General features: G+C 35.7%; 1 protein-coding gene across 1 annotated transcript; it reads left to right on the top strand.

Annotated features, from left to right (window-relative positions):
- Window positions 1-741: 741 nt before the first annotated feature.
- wdfy1 (WD repeat and FYVE domain containing 1) lies at window positions 742-15,755 on the top strand. Its single transcript, XM_039660378.2, has 12 exons — window positions 742-1,009; window positions 3,722-3,789; window positions 4,224-4,297; window positions 5,429-5,483; window positions 6,304-6,454; window positions 7,640-7,752; window positions 8,156-8,282; window positions 9,391-9,496; window positions 10,204-10,305; window positions 11,714-11,844; window positions 11,938-12,046; window positions 12,962-15,755. Exons 1-12 carry the CDS (start codon window positions 873-875, stop codon window positions 13,019-13,021), a joined length of 1,233 nt encoding a protein of 410 aa, XP_039516312.1. The 5' UTR covers window positions 742-872; the 3' UTR covers window positions 13,022-15,755.
- Window positions 15,756-15,788: the final 33 nt, after the last annotated feature.

Below are 15,788 nucleotides of genomic sequence, written 5' to 3'. Positions count from 1 at the left end.
TAATATGCATGTAAATAATATAATAATTCATGTAATGCTCAATGTAATATTTTAATCAATGTTGTGTGTAATTCATTACTTATTAATCTCAAATTAATGACTTCCCCCTTAATAAAGTAAAGTAACTGACTACTCTTAATTTTTCTGTAATTTAAAGGTGCACTATGCATTTTTAGCGGCCTCTAGCGGTGATGTTTCAGAATGCAACCGAATGCAACAAGAGCGCTCGTGCTCGTCTGCGTGCTCGATCTCAAGCGAGCATTCACTACCGGCGGCCACACACAGCGAAAGCATCGCACAACATGCTGGAAACTATTTTTTCAAAGTGAACTACTCCTTTAAAAAGCGATTTCTTTAAAAGCAAATATCTTTGAGCATCCTTAAAAAAATCGTAATCAACCAACCACCCTTTAAATCACTAATAATTTTGGTAGGTGTGGCAGTGGCAACAAAAAAAAGTGAATTTATTGAATTATTGTTATTTATTGTTAATTTAATTATTATTAAATTATTGTAGCATACACAATGTTAAAATTATACAGCAAAGTTTGGAAGTAACAGATCTGTCAAATAGACGTTTAGAAATTGTGTTTAAGATGTTTATTTTTTAGAATATGTGTAAAACCGACATCTTATAGACATCTATAGTTAGTAAACAGCAGATGCTCTCCAGATAAAGTGATCTTCAACAGACATCTTGACGACGCGCGTCTGCTATCTATCTATCTGTGTTTGTGGGGTTTTTTTCCACGGGCGCGTTTTTACGGAGAGTTACGGTATCTCGCGCTGTTGTGGTTGAACTTCCTCAACGCTCAGCTGACTCGAGAGGAGGAATCATCACACACACAGAGGGAATCGAGGGGAAAACAGCGATGGCGGCGGAGATCCACTCGAGGCCTCAGAGCTTCAGACCCGTCCTGTTAAACAAGATCGAGGGCCACAGCGACACCGTGAACTCGGCCGTGCTGATCCCGAAGGAGGACGGGGTTATCACCGTCAGCGAGGACAGGTACTAACGTTACACGCGCCGGTGTGAACACGAATGTGACAACGCTGAAATCGACACTTGTCTCGTTTATCTGTTTATTTGTTTTAAAACATGCCTGATTATTCTCCTGAAAGAATATCTATCGCGAGACATAGTAATACCATGGTACATAGGATTACCACGTTTAGGCTAACTTCCATGATACATGTCCAAAACATCATGGCACTGACTGTGTTAATGTTTTGAATGCACTTGAAGTTTACAAGCTAGATTTTTGCCTGAAAACTTCAGAATTGAAGATGATTTATGAATTACCATGGTAACGTTAGTCATACTAGTGTTACTACAGTGTGTGTGTGTTTGCCACAACTGTCATAATGTGACCACAAATCAAAACTAGAAGCTTCTCACAGTGTTTGAAGATCGTGTGTTCATTTATTTCGATTTTACACTAACAATAATTGGAAGCTTTTCTGCAACATTAGAAAAAATGCTTTTGTAAATCATAATTATGACGTAAAAAGTAGAACAAGTCATATTTCTGAGATGAAAAGTTGAAAATATAAGTCGGAAAATTATCTCATATATATGACTTGGTAGACTTGGTATGTGTCTTTTGGACTTAGGCTATCAAGTATGACTATTACAGGCCAATAAGTTTTATGAATTAGTACTGTGGATCATTGTAGTTATTGTGGTAGCTTGACGATATGAATTTAAAATGACTGATTTACTGACAGCTTCTTACACTTTAAAGAACATCCCTTATTATTATTATCATCTTAACAAAAGGTGGTTACCATGGTAATTTGGACGGTAATTTGGACCCGTTTTACTAACATAGATATTGTTCTCCATTTAAATTTATTTTTGGATAAAATTATTGGTGTTTTTATGAGGAAAACCCACTGGAAGGGAGAGTTCACTGACTCAAAAATGAAAATGATCCCATAATTCACTCTCCCTCAAGCCATCTTATGACTCTCTTCTTTCAGCCAAACACGATCAGAGTTATATAAAAAAGGTTTATAATGGGAGTGAATGGTAACTTGGATATTAAAGCCCATAAAAACATCCATCATAAAAGTTATACTTACGGATCCAGGGGCTTCATAAAGACCTTCTGAAGCGAATCGGTGCGTTTTTGTAAGAAAAATATCCATATTTACAACTTTATTAACTATAATCATTGGCTTGCGATAACGGCCATACGTGGGTCGAGATCCGGCTGAAGAGTGACGAAAATATGACCAAGAAAAGTTACATTTTTGGGTGAACTAACTCTTTAAACCAGCCTAAGGTGTTTAGCTGGTCTTTGAGCATTGTCTGGAAGTGTTACTGGGGTTTTGGATATTTTGTCAGTCTAACAGTTCAGAAAAGCACCTTTGGTTTAAGAAATTTCGAATAAGTTCCTCTCTTGCTTTGTTTCTGCAAGGGAAATCATATCTGATGTCTTCATGCATTTCAACATACTCGTCTTAATGTTTCAAAACAATGACATCCTTTTAAAATGGGATTGAAACATGTTTTTAAATGCTAAACAGAGAAACAACTGCCATTGACAGCATGTGTTTCCAGATGCCCATTAAGGGAAGCTTAAAGATGATCAATTCGCTAGAAAACAGCTCAGAGAAGCACATCTAGGAGGAGATCAGTTTGAATCATTTTTATAGTTGTGAATGAACATGCTTTGCTCCTATGGAGTTTTTCCATCTCTGAATATATTTGACATTTGATTGATTCTGGCTCGACAGGACGGTGTTGGTGTAGTTGGAGAGACGTGTGTGTTCATGTCCTGATTACCTGCATTATTCACCGTGTGAGAGCAGGTGCACAAACAAACATATGAAACGCTTGAGGTTTTAGCAGGAACTGAAAGTAAACCAACAGAGTTCTGCTGCTCTGGAGAGACGTGTGTGTGTTTCTGTGCATGACCATCACGCTTCAGCTGGTTATTTTTACTTATTTAAAATTAAAAAAAAATATATTTTATTTACATTATTATATTATTTATTTCTGTCAATATAACCATGATTAATCAAATCTAACATAATATATATATATATATATATTATGTTAGATTTGATTAATCGTGGTTATTTTGACAGCTGTAATGTTATATAATATAATATAACATAATATAATATAATAAATCCCAAAGAACATCAGAGGGTTAATCATGATGAATTGCATTTTTTTTAAATATATGTATATATAAAAATACATGTATACATTATATTGTGTGTGTGTGTATATATATATATACACACATGCATACATGTACACGTATATTCTCGATTTTTTTGGTTAGAAACAATTCATCACGATTAATCAATTTGACCTCACATATATTAATTATAACATATATTTTATATATATATATATACACACACACACACGCATTTATGTTACATTTTTATGTTAGATGCAATTACTGGTGATTAATCGATTTGAAAGTTGTATATATATATATATATATATATATAGCCTACATTTGAGGCTTTTTATATACTTATAAGTATATAAAATATATTTATATACTTATTTTAAAAATTAAAATAAGTACATTTAATATAAATTATATAAAAATTGTAAAAATTAATATATATATATATATATAATGTGACTTTCTTTTCATGTTCCAAACAAATAATTCATATTAATTATTAAATAATGAATTATATGGTATTTCAAGTCTTTTTTGAAAGTCTTGTTGTTTATGTTTTATTTCAGGACGATTCGAGTGTGGCTGAAGCGGGACAGTGGACAGTACTGGCCCAGCATCTACCACACGGTGTCCTGTGAGTAGCACTTCAACCAAAAATGAAAATCCTGCCATCATTTCTTACTCGTAATATGTTCCTAACAGTGGAGTGTGTTTAGCGTAATGTTCTTTACAATGAAAGTGAAAGGAATCTCAAAAATGCTAAGAGCAGGCTTGACGTGACTGACACTTCGAGCATGAACACGTTATTAACACACAGTCTCCTGTTGTCTCACACACTGTACATTCACCAGTGTCACCAGTAAGTGGATGAAGGTTTAATGTGCCATTGCTCTTTTTGTTTGAGTTGATTGACATGTCAGGATCAAACTGGATCTGTGTTTAAGAAAAAGTAGGATTGTTGGAGATTTTTTTTTCATACTTTTATAGTATTTATTAGTATTTTTGATTAGCTTTATTTTTCTTTTCTTTTATTCTTCTTTATTTTTTTATTATTCTCTTTCTGTCCAGCCCCGTGTTCCTGTATGTCATATCACCATGAGAGCAAGCGGATCTTCATAGGGCAGGACAATGGGGCCGTTGTGGTAAGTGTCACTGTATCATGAGTGCAGACTCATTTTCAGTTATGAGTTATCAGTTATGTTTCTTGAATTGGAATGTGTGCAAATGATTGTGGGCTATTGAAGGATATCCTTCAAAATGAGCCGAATAAAGGACGCGAAACGAAGGCCGTCGAGATATGCAGCCGAATCTCTTTAGATGCCTGTAGTGAGGGCAACTATACACATCTCTGAATTAAAGGGATAGTTCACCCAAAAGCAATCTCATTCCCAACCTGTATGGTTTTCTGCGGAGAACAGATTAAAGGAGTAGTTCACTTTTGAAAAAACTTTTGCTGATAATTTACTCACCCCCATGTCATCCAAGATGTCCATGTCTTTTTTTCTTCATTCGAAAAGAAATTAAGGTTTTTGATGAAAACATTCCAGGATTTTCTCCATATAATGGACTTCAATGGGAACCAAACGGTTTAAGGTTCAAATGAGAGTTTCAGTGCAGCTTCAAAGGGCTTTAAACAATTCCAGACGATGAATAAGGGTCTTATCAAGCGAAAAGATCGCTCATTTAATAAATAAATAACAAAGTTTAAGTTTTATAAGCTCAAACGCTCACCTTGCTCTGTTCTGTGATGCGCGTTCGTGACTCTCCTGTTCGAACTCGTTCATCAAAATGAACGAATCTTTTTTCGTGTCATTTGGTTCATTCAACAAAGGGAAAAGATTTGTTCATTTTGATGATTTTGATTCGCTTTTTTAATGGTTGTTTGATGAATACAATTTATTTGTATTATAAATCCTTTGTGACATTATGAATGTCTTTACTGTTAATTTAGATCAATTCAAAGCATCCTTGTTGAATAAAAGTATGAATTACTTTCAGAAAACAAAAACAAAATTCGTACTGCCTCCTAATGTTTGAACTGTAGTTTATATCGGGACTGTGGACAGAAATCAGAAGGCTTTAAATATATGCATAAATGATGCTTTCTTTGTCCTGATTTGTATCTTGAGTGTCCCGATCACTATAAGGAAAAGAGCTCTTATTTTGTGTCACAAAAAGGTGAAAGTCATCTGGGTTTGTTTCCACATGAGGGCGAGTAAGAGGCTAAACTAAGCCATCTAGTAATTCTGTAATCGTCTTTCTGTCTCTCACAGGAGTTCCTCATCTCAGAAGATTTCAACAAAATGAACCATGTAAAAACATACCCAGGTAAACCCAGAGACTTATGTGTTATTTCCATTAGTGTCCGTCCGAACATACTTTAGATGACGGGTTGGAGCACTAAACTGTGTTTGTATGACACGACACACACACTTTCCTTTGGCCCACCCAATCACTCGAGGATCATTTGTTATTTTCCCAGCATGCCCTGGGGCTAAGCATTCACTAGACACTAGACACTCACACACAAGATGATTATGGCTGGATGAGTCAGAGCTGCTCTGGAAAATGTGTCTGGAGAAAACCGGACAATGCCAGGAAAGTGTGAGAGACGGTATTCCGGCTTATAACGGTCAAATATTTTAGTTGATTTAATTTGAACGAATTAGCTGGTATTGAGATCTGCATTATTTTCCTTTCTGATCAGATGCAGTTACACTGTTAGTTGCCCTGCCAGGACACACAGTGACATCATCAGATGATGACATCGCCTCACAAACATCTCAGCACACAATACTCTCCAATCTCAAAAGTGTATCTCCCAAAAATACGTCTTCCAGATGTAAACAAACACATCAAATAGAGTCTCTGTGATATAGAGTATGAACTTTATAAGAACATTTTGTCATTCAAAATCGGAATGTTGTGAGATGGAAGGTTCCAACATTCCACTCTTAGTTTTTTCGGTTAATTTATAGTGCATCATTTGAGTAAAGTTCTATTTGGAATTTTCAGTGTGAACACACTCCTCACACTATTTACACTACAGAACGGCATAGAATAGTGCACACGTATGCAAAATTTGGACGCACATACCTTTTGAACCTTGATTTTCACCAAGTGTGTGTGTGTGTGTGTGTGTGCGCAGCCCATCAGAACCGTGTGTCGGACCTCATCTTCTCTCTGGAGAGTCAGTGGGTGATCAGTACGGGTCATGATAAAAGCATCAGCTGGATGAGCACTCAGAGCGGCTCTATGCTGGGACGCCACAGCTTCGGCTCATGGGCTTCCTGTTTACAGTATCCTTGACTTCAGTCTCTCCCTGAGAAATATTTCTTATGCATTTTTTACATCTTATGGATGCAATTTCTCTGGATCGCAGTGGTTTCTGTAGGGGGAGTGTGTGCAGTGTTGGAGGTAACTCTGCATGTGTTAATACAGTTGCTTTTGTATATTAATAATAAATATATTATTTTTTATATTGTTCATTTAAAATGTGTATGCACTTTGGTCAGTATTTTTTGTCCAGTTTGGGATCTGTAAGATTTTTTATGTTTTGAAACCGATTTTTGATCAAAAATATTGTGAAATATTTTTAAAATTTAAATTTTTAAATTTTTAAAAAATGCAACTGTTTTCTATTTGAATATATGTTCAAATGTAATTTATTCCTGTGCTCAAAACTGAATTTGCAGCATCATTACTCCAGTCTTCAGTGTCACATGATCCTTCAGAAATCACTCTAATATGATGATTTGATTCTCAAGAAACATTTCTTTTCATTATTATCAATGTTGAAGACAGTTGTGCTGCTTTATATTTTTGTGGAAACAGTAGTTATGCTCATGCATATCTAGTTTACAAGTCCCTGAATATCCTTCAAAGACATTTTGATTAAATAGATTTAGGGATGCACCGAGATGAAAATTGATAACCGATACATCTTTGTATCTAAAAAAACCGATAACCGATATTTTGACCGATAAATCTGAATTCACTTTTTTAATGTAATTTTTCAAAGCCTGATTACAAAACAAAAGTCTCCATTAAAAGCCATGTCCCAAGCACACAATAATAATGTTCTCATTATAATTTTATGTAGCCGATGTGACAGACTTGTGCTGTTGCACTTCACTGTATTTTCCTTTTTAGAAGTGATTCTGATCATGTTTCAAGCAATTCAAGGTCATCATTTTAAACAGTGCACATATGAAGTGTCTCAGATGAAAGAAATAATACATTATATTTAGCTTTAGCTTTAATATTTCGGCCAAATTTTCTTATTGGGCCGATACATTCAAAATAAACATACATCGGAAGATACCGATATGGTGTCCGATATATATCGTGTATCACTAAATAGATTCATTACAAATTTGAATGGATTGGCAAATAATTTAGTGTCTTAAACTGGTTTAAATATGATTTTTGTTATTAGGATTATTTCCTCTCTTCTGTCTTGTTTTTCTTGACTACATATGCAGATATGATAACGATACCCAGCATGCCTTTGTGGGAGATCATTCAGGGCAGATCACGCTACTGAAACTGGAAGAACAGTCGTGTTCTATCATTACTACACTAAAGGGACATGAAGGTAACACACCTACAAATACATGTTTGTTTATATATATATATATATTGCCACACCAAAGGTTATTTGTATAGCACTTTTCGAAGTCTACGTATAATACATTAAGGCTCAATATATTCAAGGAGAATGTCTTTTTCGTTCTTTGCGAAGGGGTACAAAGAAATTTTAAATATGTAACCAGCGATTTATTGTTAGCGAACATCCCGACACTGAGAGTGATGTTTAGATGAATATGTAAAAGTGAAGAGCTAAAAGGGAAATTTAGTCAGATTTAGCTCACTTTTGAGGACAGTTTTGTCTCCGAACTATAGCTTGCTTATCTCAGTGTCTTTGTAACTGGTTGATTTCATACCTGAGCCTTTCCTTTAACACTCTTCCACCTCTCTGTCTGTCTGTCTGTCCGTAGGTAGTGTTGCTGTGTTATATTGGGATCCAGTTCAGAGGTGGCTGTTTTCCGGAGCATCTGATCACAGTGTGATCATGTGGGACATTGGTGGCAGACAGGGACGCACATTGCTACTGCAGGGACACCAGTGAGACACACACACACACTCTCTCCATAGACATAATGGTTTTTATAATGTACAAACTGTATATAATCTACCCCTAAACCTACCCATCATAGAAAACTTTCTTAATTCATTTTTTTTAGTATGTTCTTAAAGCCATTTGGTTAACAATGACACAGGAAAGGTCCCATAAACCATGTTTATGCTGTCATTCTACACATATGTATCCTTATAAATCATATATACAAGAACCACACACACACGCACACACTGCTATAGTGCTACTAGGCTGTGAATTGCATAAGAAACCAAATTTGAGAACTATTGAGAAATGTAAGTATTTCTCTATTTTCAGTTCCATTTCTTTAAAAGAAAATATTGAAACTTAATGATTTTCATGACTTTCAGTTACATTAACTATCTTTGAGCAGGTGCGTTCTTCTAAACATGTGGTCTAAATGTAGTGGTGTAAGAGAGAACACAGATTCCTTTGCACAAAATAAATCATTTTAGGGACAACATTTATTACCTGTACATTTAATATAAGTCAGCAAATGAACATGAAAGATTGATTTGAGATTGTTTGAAGAGACAACAGCATTACAAAAGTTTTAGTTTTTTTGAAAGAATTTTTTTTTGTTTTTTTTTAGCAAGTGCGCGTTAACTTGATCAAAAGTGACATTAAATACATTAATAATGTTACGAAATATTTCTTTTTTAAATTCAGGACTTTCTATTTATCAAAGACTCCTGAAAAGAACGTATCACGGTTTCCACAAAAAAAATATACGACATTGATGATAATCAGAAATGTTTCTTGAGCATCAAATCATCATGTTAGACTGATTTATGAATGATCATGTGACACTGAAGACTGGAGTTATGATGCTGGAAATTCAGCTTTGATCACTGGAATAATTTATGTATTAACATATATTACAATTGGAAACAGTGTCTTGAAATTGTAATAATATTTCACTGTTTTCACTGTAATGTGATCAAATAAATGCAGCCTTGGTGAGCAGAAGAGACTTTTAACATCAAATCCGACCCCTAACATTTGAACGCGAGTGTAACAGGAATAAGCAGTTGTAAGGTCGAGTCAGTCATTCGGTGTCTGTCTGTGTCTCAGTGAGAAGGTCCAGGCGTTGAGGTATCTGCGCTTGACCCATCAGTTGGTGTCCTGCTCTGCTGACGGAGGAATGACAGTGTGGAACATGGACACAACTCGAGAAGAGGTACTTATACAGTAGTTGACATGATAAATGGACGTATATGTCACTATTTCATGTTTTAGCATGGCTGGAACGCTGTATTGACCAATTAGCATCCTGGATGGGAACTACTGATTGAAATGATTGAACTACATGATTGAAATAACATCTCTACATGTATTTCCATCTCAAAGAAGTGCATCAATCTTTGATCAAGATCTTGTATTGTCAATGCGAGAGTCCAGCACTCTGTAAAGTCTCCTCCAGCACATCCCAAACTCTTTCAATGAGTTTAAGATCTGGACTCAGACTGCCATAACCAATCGCTAACGTTTGGTTGTGACGTATGGCGACTCAAACTAGCGCACGACATAAACGTCATCGCTATCAGACACTCCCTGTGTTCACTGATTGGACCGGTGAAAACCAAAGAATAAAGCACAATCCCAGACGTAGAACTGGAGGAAAATAAAAATTGAGTGGAAGTACGTAGGAAGGCGGAGCCAGGTGCAAGCTCAATCCAACACTGAACACAAACACCTATATCAGAACATATTCTTGAATGAATCCATGGCCAAACGTCTATTCATGAAGCAGTGACGTCATTTCTGGGTGTCGTCATGGCAACCCCTGCGTCAGTCATTAAAGTCACATCCATCTCTATGGTAACCTGAAAGCGGCTCATACTCAAAATGTCATCTCTCTCTCTCTCTGTAACTCTCTGTTTTCAGGCTCCACAGTGGCTGGAGAGTGATTCCTGTCAGAAATGTGAACAGCCGTTTTTTTGGAATATAAAGCAGATGTGGGACACTAAGACCCTGGGGCTCCGACAGGTACCGCCGCTATCTCAAATCTTTTGCTTTTAAAGGGATAGTTCACCAAAAATGAATAATGAAAATAAGCCCATGGTTTACTCACCCTCAAGTTATCCTCGGTGTCTTCTTCAGATGAATACAAAAGAAGTTTGTTGTGAATTGCCATTTCTGTTTTAAAGTCCATAAAAGTGCATCTATCCATCACAACCTAGAAGTTTACTTTTTTACATGTTAAATATTAAATATTTTTAATATTTCAGAAGGCCATATTAACAGTGGAGCTGTGCATAGTTCCTTTGATGGATAGATAAACTTTTATAGATGCACTTTTATGATGGATAGATGCACTGTTAAGATGGATTAGATGCACTGTTATGATGGATATATGGACTTATGATGATAGATGCACTTTTATTATATATAGATGCACTGTTATGATCGATAGATGCACTTTTTGATGGATAGATGCACTTTTATGATGGATAGTGCACTTATGATGGGTTAGATGCACTGTTATGATGGATAGATGCACTTTTATGATGGATAGATGCACTTATGATGGATTAGATGCACTGTTATGATGGATAGATGGACTTTTTTGATGGATAGATTCACTTTTTGATGGATAGATGCACTTTTATGATGGATAGTGACCTTATGATGGATTAGATGCACTGTTAAGATGGATAGATGCACTTTTATGATGGATAGATGCACTTATGATGGATTAGATGCACTGTTATGATGGATAGATGGACTTTTTGATGGATAGATGCACTTTTATGATGGACAGATGCACTTATGATGGATTAGATACACTGTTATGATGGATAGATTCACTGTTATGATGGATAGATTCACTGTTATGATGGATAGATGGACTTTTTTGATGGACAGATCCACTTTTATGATGGATAGATGCAGTTTTTTGATGGATAGATGCACTTTTTTGATGTATAGATGCACTTTTATGATGGATAGATGCACTTTTATGATGGATAGATGCACTGTTATTATATAGATGCACTTATGATGGATAGATGCACTTTTATGATGGATGTATGCACTGTTATGATGGATAGATGGACTTTTTTGATGGATAGATGCACTTTTATAATGGATAGATGCACTGTTATGATGAATTGATGCACTTTTATAATGGATAGATGCACTGTTATGATGAATTGATGCACTTTTATGATGGATAGATGCACTTTTATGATGGATAGATGCACTGTTATATATAGATGCACCTATGATGGATAGATGCACTGTTATGATGTATAGATGCACTTTTATGATGTATAGATGCACTTTTTGTGTGCCTATCCCTTTAAGCCTGTTATTCATCTGCACTTTCAAAGCTGTGTTAATGCAGCGTCTCAGTGCTTCACAATGTAATGCCCGTGTCATATCCTGTCCTCAGCATCACTGCAGGAAGTGTGGCAAGGCCATTTGTGGGAAGTGTAGTTCTAAACGCTCCACGTACCCCGTCATGGGCTTTGAGTTCCAGGTGCGCATGTGTGACGACTGCTACGACACGATAAAAGAGGAAGAGTGAGTCGTTTTATTTTAAGTTTGTCTTCTTTCTGTTCTCTTTGCTCTTCTGTTTGGTTCTTATTCTTGTGTATTTACATTTGCGCATTGCAGTCGGACTCCTCTGGCTACGTTTCATGAAGGGAAACACAACATCGCTCACATGGACATGGACCCGAGCCGAGGACTGATGGTCACATGTGGGACTGATCGAGTTGTTAAGGTCATACACTCATCTTTCATTCTAGTGTTTTAGTGACTATGCGTGAAGGAGCATACTGTGATACAGTTTATTTCTGCTGATGCCATATCTATAATAATACAGTTTTTAAATATGCATAGACTTTCCAGATGACTTGCTACATAATATAATATATAGAATATAACCAGATCACACTACATGGAACATCATATTCCACAATGCAATGCACCCAACTTTTCATTTTTCACTGAGACAAATTAAATAAAAAATATTAGCCAGGATTTGATATATATATAATTATTGAATGAATCAGTGTTTTTGAATGAATCTCTTGAATGAATTATTCATTGGCAAATACATTCAATGACAATTAACATGATATAATCATTATTTAAAGAATCAAGATACTTTCTGAACATGATTTACACTATTTTGATCGCTACCCTATTCTATTTCTATATATATATATATATATATACACACACAAAATTGATTAATCATTATTAATCGCATCTAACATAAGTTTATTAATGTGTGTGCATATATATGTAAATATCAACACAAACTAAAATAATATAATGAAATGTCCTAAAATAATTGAATGAAATTTAATGACGATTAGAAATGTTGCTTTGGCAACTAACTGAAATAACTGTTTAAATTGAAGTACTACACAAAAGTACCACACAAAATGTCTTAAACTAAACCGAACATATAAAAAATAGCTAATTCAAAATATTAATAAATACTATAATTGTATATAAATAATACTAAAATAACACTGCTAGTATATTATAGAATTTGTTCATAATTCCATTTGTTCGCGTTATGTGTGAATGGTTTTACGTCCAATTTACTCAAATTTGTTACGATTGTAGTCTTCTCCTGCCCTCTGATTGGTCCTCCCTGCTAATCGTTTGATTGGTCTGTCCACAGATCTGGGACATGACGCAGGTGGTGGGCAGCAGTGTAGCGGCGGGATTCTCTGCCCGCTGATTGGCTGTTTCTGAAGGCTCCGTCCACACTCCAACAACTGATATCTGTCGAGGATCATGGAAACACTCACCTACCTGTCTAACTCTCTCGTCCTTCAGCTGTGGAGTCTACGCAAAACGGACTGTTCAATACGGTGTATGTCAGTATGTGTGTGTTATTGGGATGGTCCTTGATTTTCTGAATCAGAGGCATTCATGACTCCTATGAGGTATGATGGCCTGGATTTGAGCGAACATGAACTCAAGGTACTTCTAAAAGCACAATATTTGCTCTCTCTCTCTCTCTCTCTCTCTCTCTCTCTCTCTGTGTCCCTCTATGCATAAGTACCATACTAAAAAACAGGAAGCATTTTTTTCATCTAACATCCTGTTTATTTATCCATCTGTCTTGTTTATCTTTCTTTCACTTTTTGAATTTGAGTGCCACTACTGGCTCTAGTAACCAGCACTTGCATACATTCTCATACAAACTTACTAGAACATACAAAAAAAGTGTCACCATAAACCCACCAAAGCTCAAACTCAGAGACAGACGGGTTCAGGTCAGGTAGGTGAGGATAATTAAATGTAGCATATAAAATCCATGAAACATTTTATGACTAAACACATTAAGTTAGTACACAATGTTTGTAGAGTTCCTCTGTTAAACACTATTTATAGCACTAGTCATCGTTTTCTCTGTGGTTTGGGGACAAATTAAAGTGATGGTTAACTCATAAATGAAAATCTGTCAACATTTATTCACTTTCTTCTGTGGAACAGAAAATAAGACGTTTAGCAGAATGTTGATGCTGTTCTTTAGATACAATAGAAGTGAATGAGAACTTGGGCTCCAAAATTGTAAAACGAGTCCATACGGCGTGTGTACTATATAACAACTCTTCTGAAGCCTAATGATAGCTTCCAAAACCAAAAATGAACAATAAAACGAGTCTTTACGACCTATGCGGAGTATTAAGTGCGCTATATTACCAAAAAGTGTACTTGTTTTTCTTCATAGTAGTGGTTACAATCTCATTTGCGTATTTTGAGTTGCCATTTTGCTTTTGCGTACATACAGAGGCCCTAATCCTAATGGGACATGGTGATGGGAAAAATTAGATGTAAAAAAAAAAAAGTCAATACATTTTCATTCCCTCAGAGTTTTTCGATGGAAAGCAAACATTTTGTTAGAGAAAAACAAAAATATTGACATACAATTTTTCCTCCTCTCATATATTTTTTATTATTACCGGGCTCTGTAGTAATGAGACAACCAGTGGTATTATTCGCGCAAATACATATGCAAATGAGATCTGACTGAGAGAGATATTTTTAACATTTCAGTCCCTGATACAAAGCTACTTGGGGAAAAAAAACATAATTTTTTGTGTGTTCCACTGAAGTAAGAAAATAATACGGATTTGAAACGGCGTGAGTAAATGATGGCATAATTGTAATTTTTGGGTGCACTATTTCTTTAAGTATTGTGCTTCAGACTCGCGCTGTGCCACCGGAAGCAGCTTCTAGAAGATTTAGAGTTACATACAGCTCTCTAATGTAACACTGGCCAATGCGAAGATAGAATTATAACCTGTTTACAAACATTAAAACTGACCAGCCCTGTGTTTGGCTTACTTTCGATACTTGACTCGTCGCGTCTGGAGTTTCCATCAGTCGTTATCTAGGTCGTTCATTGTCTTGACGAGTTCTCTGTTCCTTGCACTGAATTACACAGTCTGTGTGCGTTCATGATCTGAGGGTACAAACGGCGTTTGTGCGAGAGTTTGCATTAAATGACTGATTTGTGCCTTTGTAATGCGCTTGCTTCACACCGCTCGTTTTGAGTTGGCCTACGTCACATCCCGCGCTTTGTAAATAATCTCATTTACATTCACACACTTATTTTCCTAATATTTGCTTCGTGTAAATCAAAGTTGATACAGAATGACGAGACAGAAAGTAGATTTTGTGTGATATTTTTGTCATTTAATTGGATACTGCGAAGATTGTAATTTCTCATCTCATCTTTCATTTCCGTTTAATATTGTTCTTAAAGGGACAGTTCACCTAAAAATTAAATGTCTATCATCACTTACTCACCCTCAAGTTGTTCCAAAACTATTTGAATTTCTTACTTCTGCTGAACACAAAAGAAGATGTTTTGAAGAATGTTGGTAACTGGACAGTTGTTGAGTCCCATTTACTTCCATAGTATTTTTTTTCTATAGACATCAGCTGGTTAACTAACCAAATTCTTCAAAGTTTGGAACAACTTGAGGGTGAGTAGGCTAAAAGATGACAGAAATGATATTTTTTTGGGTGAATCTCTTTAACAGATTTTACTGAAAATGACACTTCAGAGTCACACCGTTTTGCAGAGATCACAGTTCAGTTTAACCATCATGTAAAGTTGAAAAACTTGTGTTCTTTATCTTCAGACATTGAAATCACTGTAAATTTCATCACGCCTCTAATGCTCGAACTCTAAAACTGTAAATAACTCTAAATGACTTTGAGACCTGTTTTTCTATGTTCTTTTTTCTAAGACTTGCTTTACTTCAGTAGTACTTAAGTATTATTCTCTCTATGTGTACAAAGTTGAGCTTCTGTGCTGGAACGCTCAAACATCTGTATTTTTCATACGAAAATCTCTTGCCGCTAAAATGAATACTGACACAATTCCTGATGCTGACTGGTAGTTTCTGCCCAGAGATTGAACGAAATATTACAATAAAGTTCTAAGCTGTATCTCACATGCAAGGTATAGTTTTTCCAAGTCATTTGAA

The sequence above is a fragment of the Pimephales promelas genome, chromosome 16, assembly GCF_988280905.1.
Source record: "Pimephales promelas chromosome 16, fPimPro1.hap1.1, whole genome shotgun sequence".
NCBI lineage: Eukaryota > Metazoa > Chordata > Actinopteri > Cypriniformes > Leuciscidae > Pimephales > Pimephales promelas.
This window is presented reverse-complemented; position numbering and strand designations above follow the sequence as displayed.

Excerpts from the sequence above, each read along its gene's own strand:
- wdfy1 (XM_039660378.2), top strand. The coding sequence starts at position 873 with ATGGCGGCGGAGATCCACTCGAGGCCTCAGAGCTTCAGACCCGTCCTG. Across the intron at positions 1,010-3,721 it reads ATCACCGTCAGCGAGGACAG|GACGATTCGAGTGTGGCTGA; the intron begins GTACTAACGTTA and ends GTTTTATTTCAG. Across the intron at positions 3,790-4,223 it reads CATCTACCACACGGTGTCCT|CCCCGTGTTCCTGTATGTCA; the intron begins GTGAGTAGCACT and ends CTTTCTGTCCAG.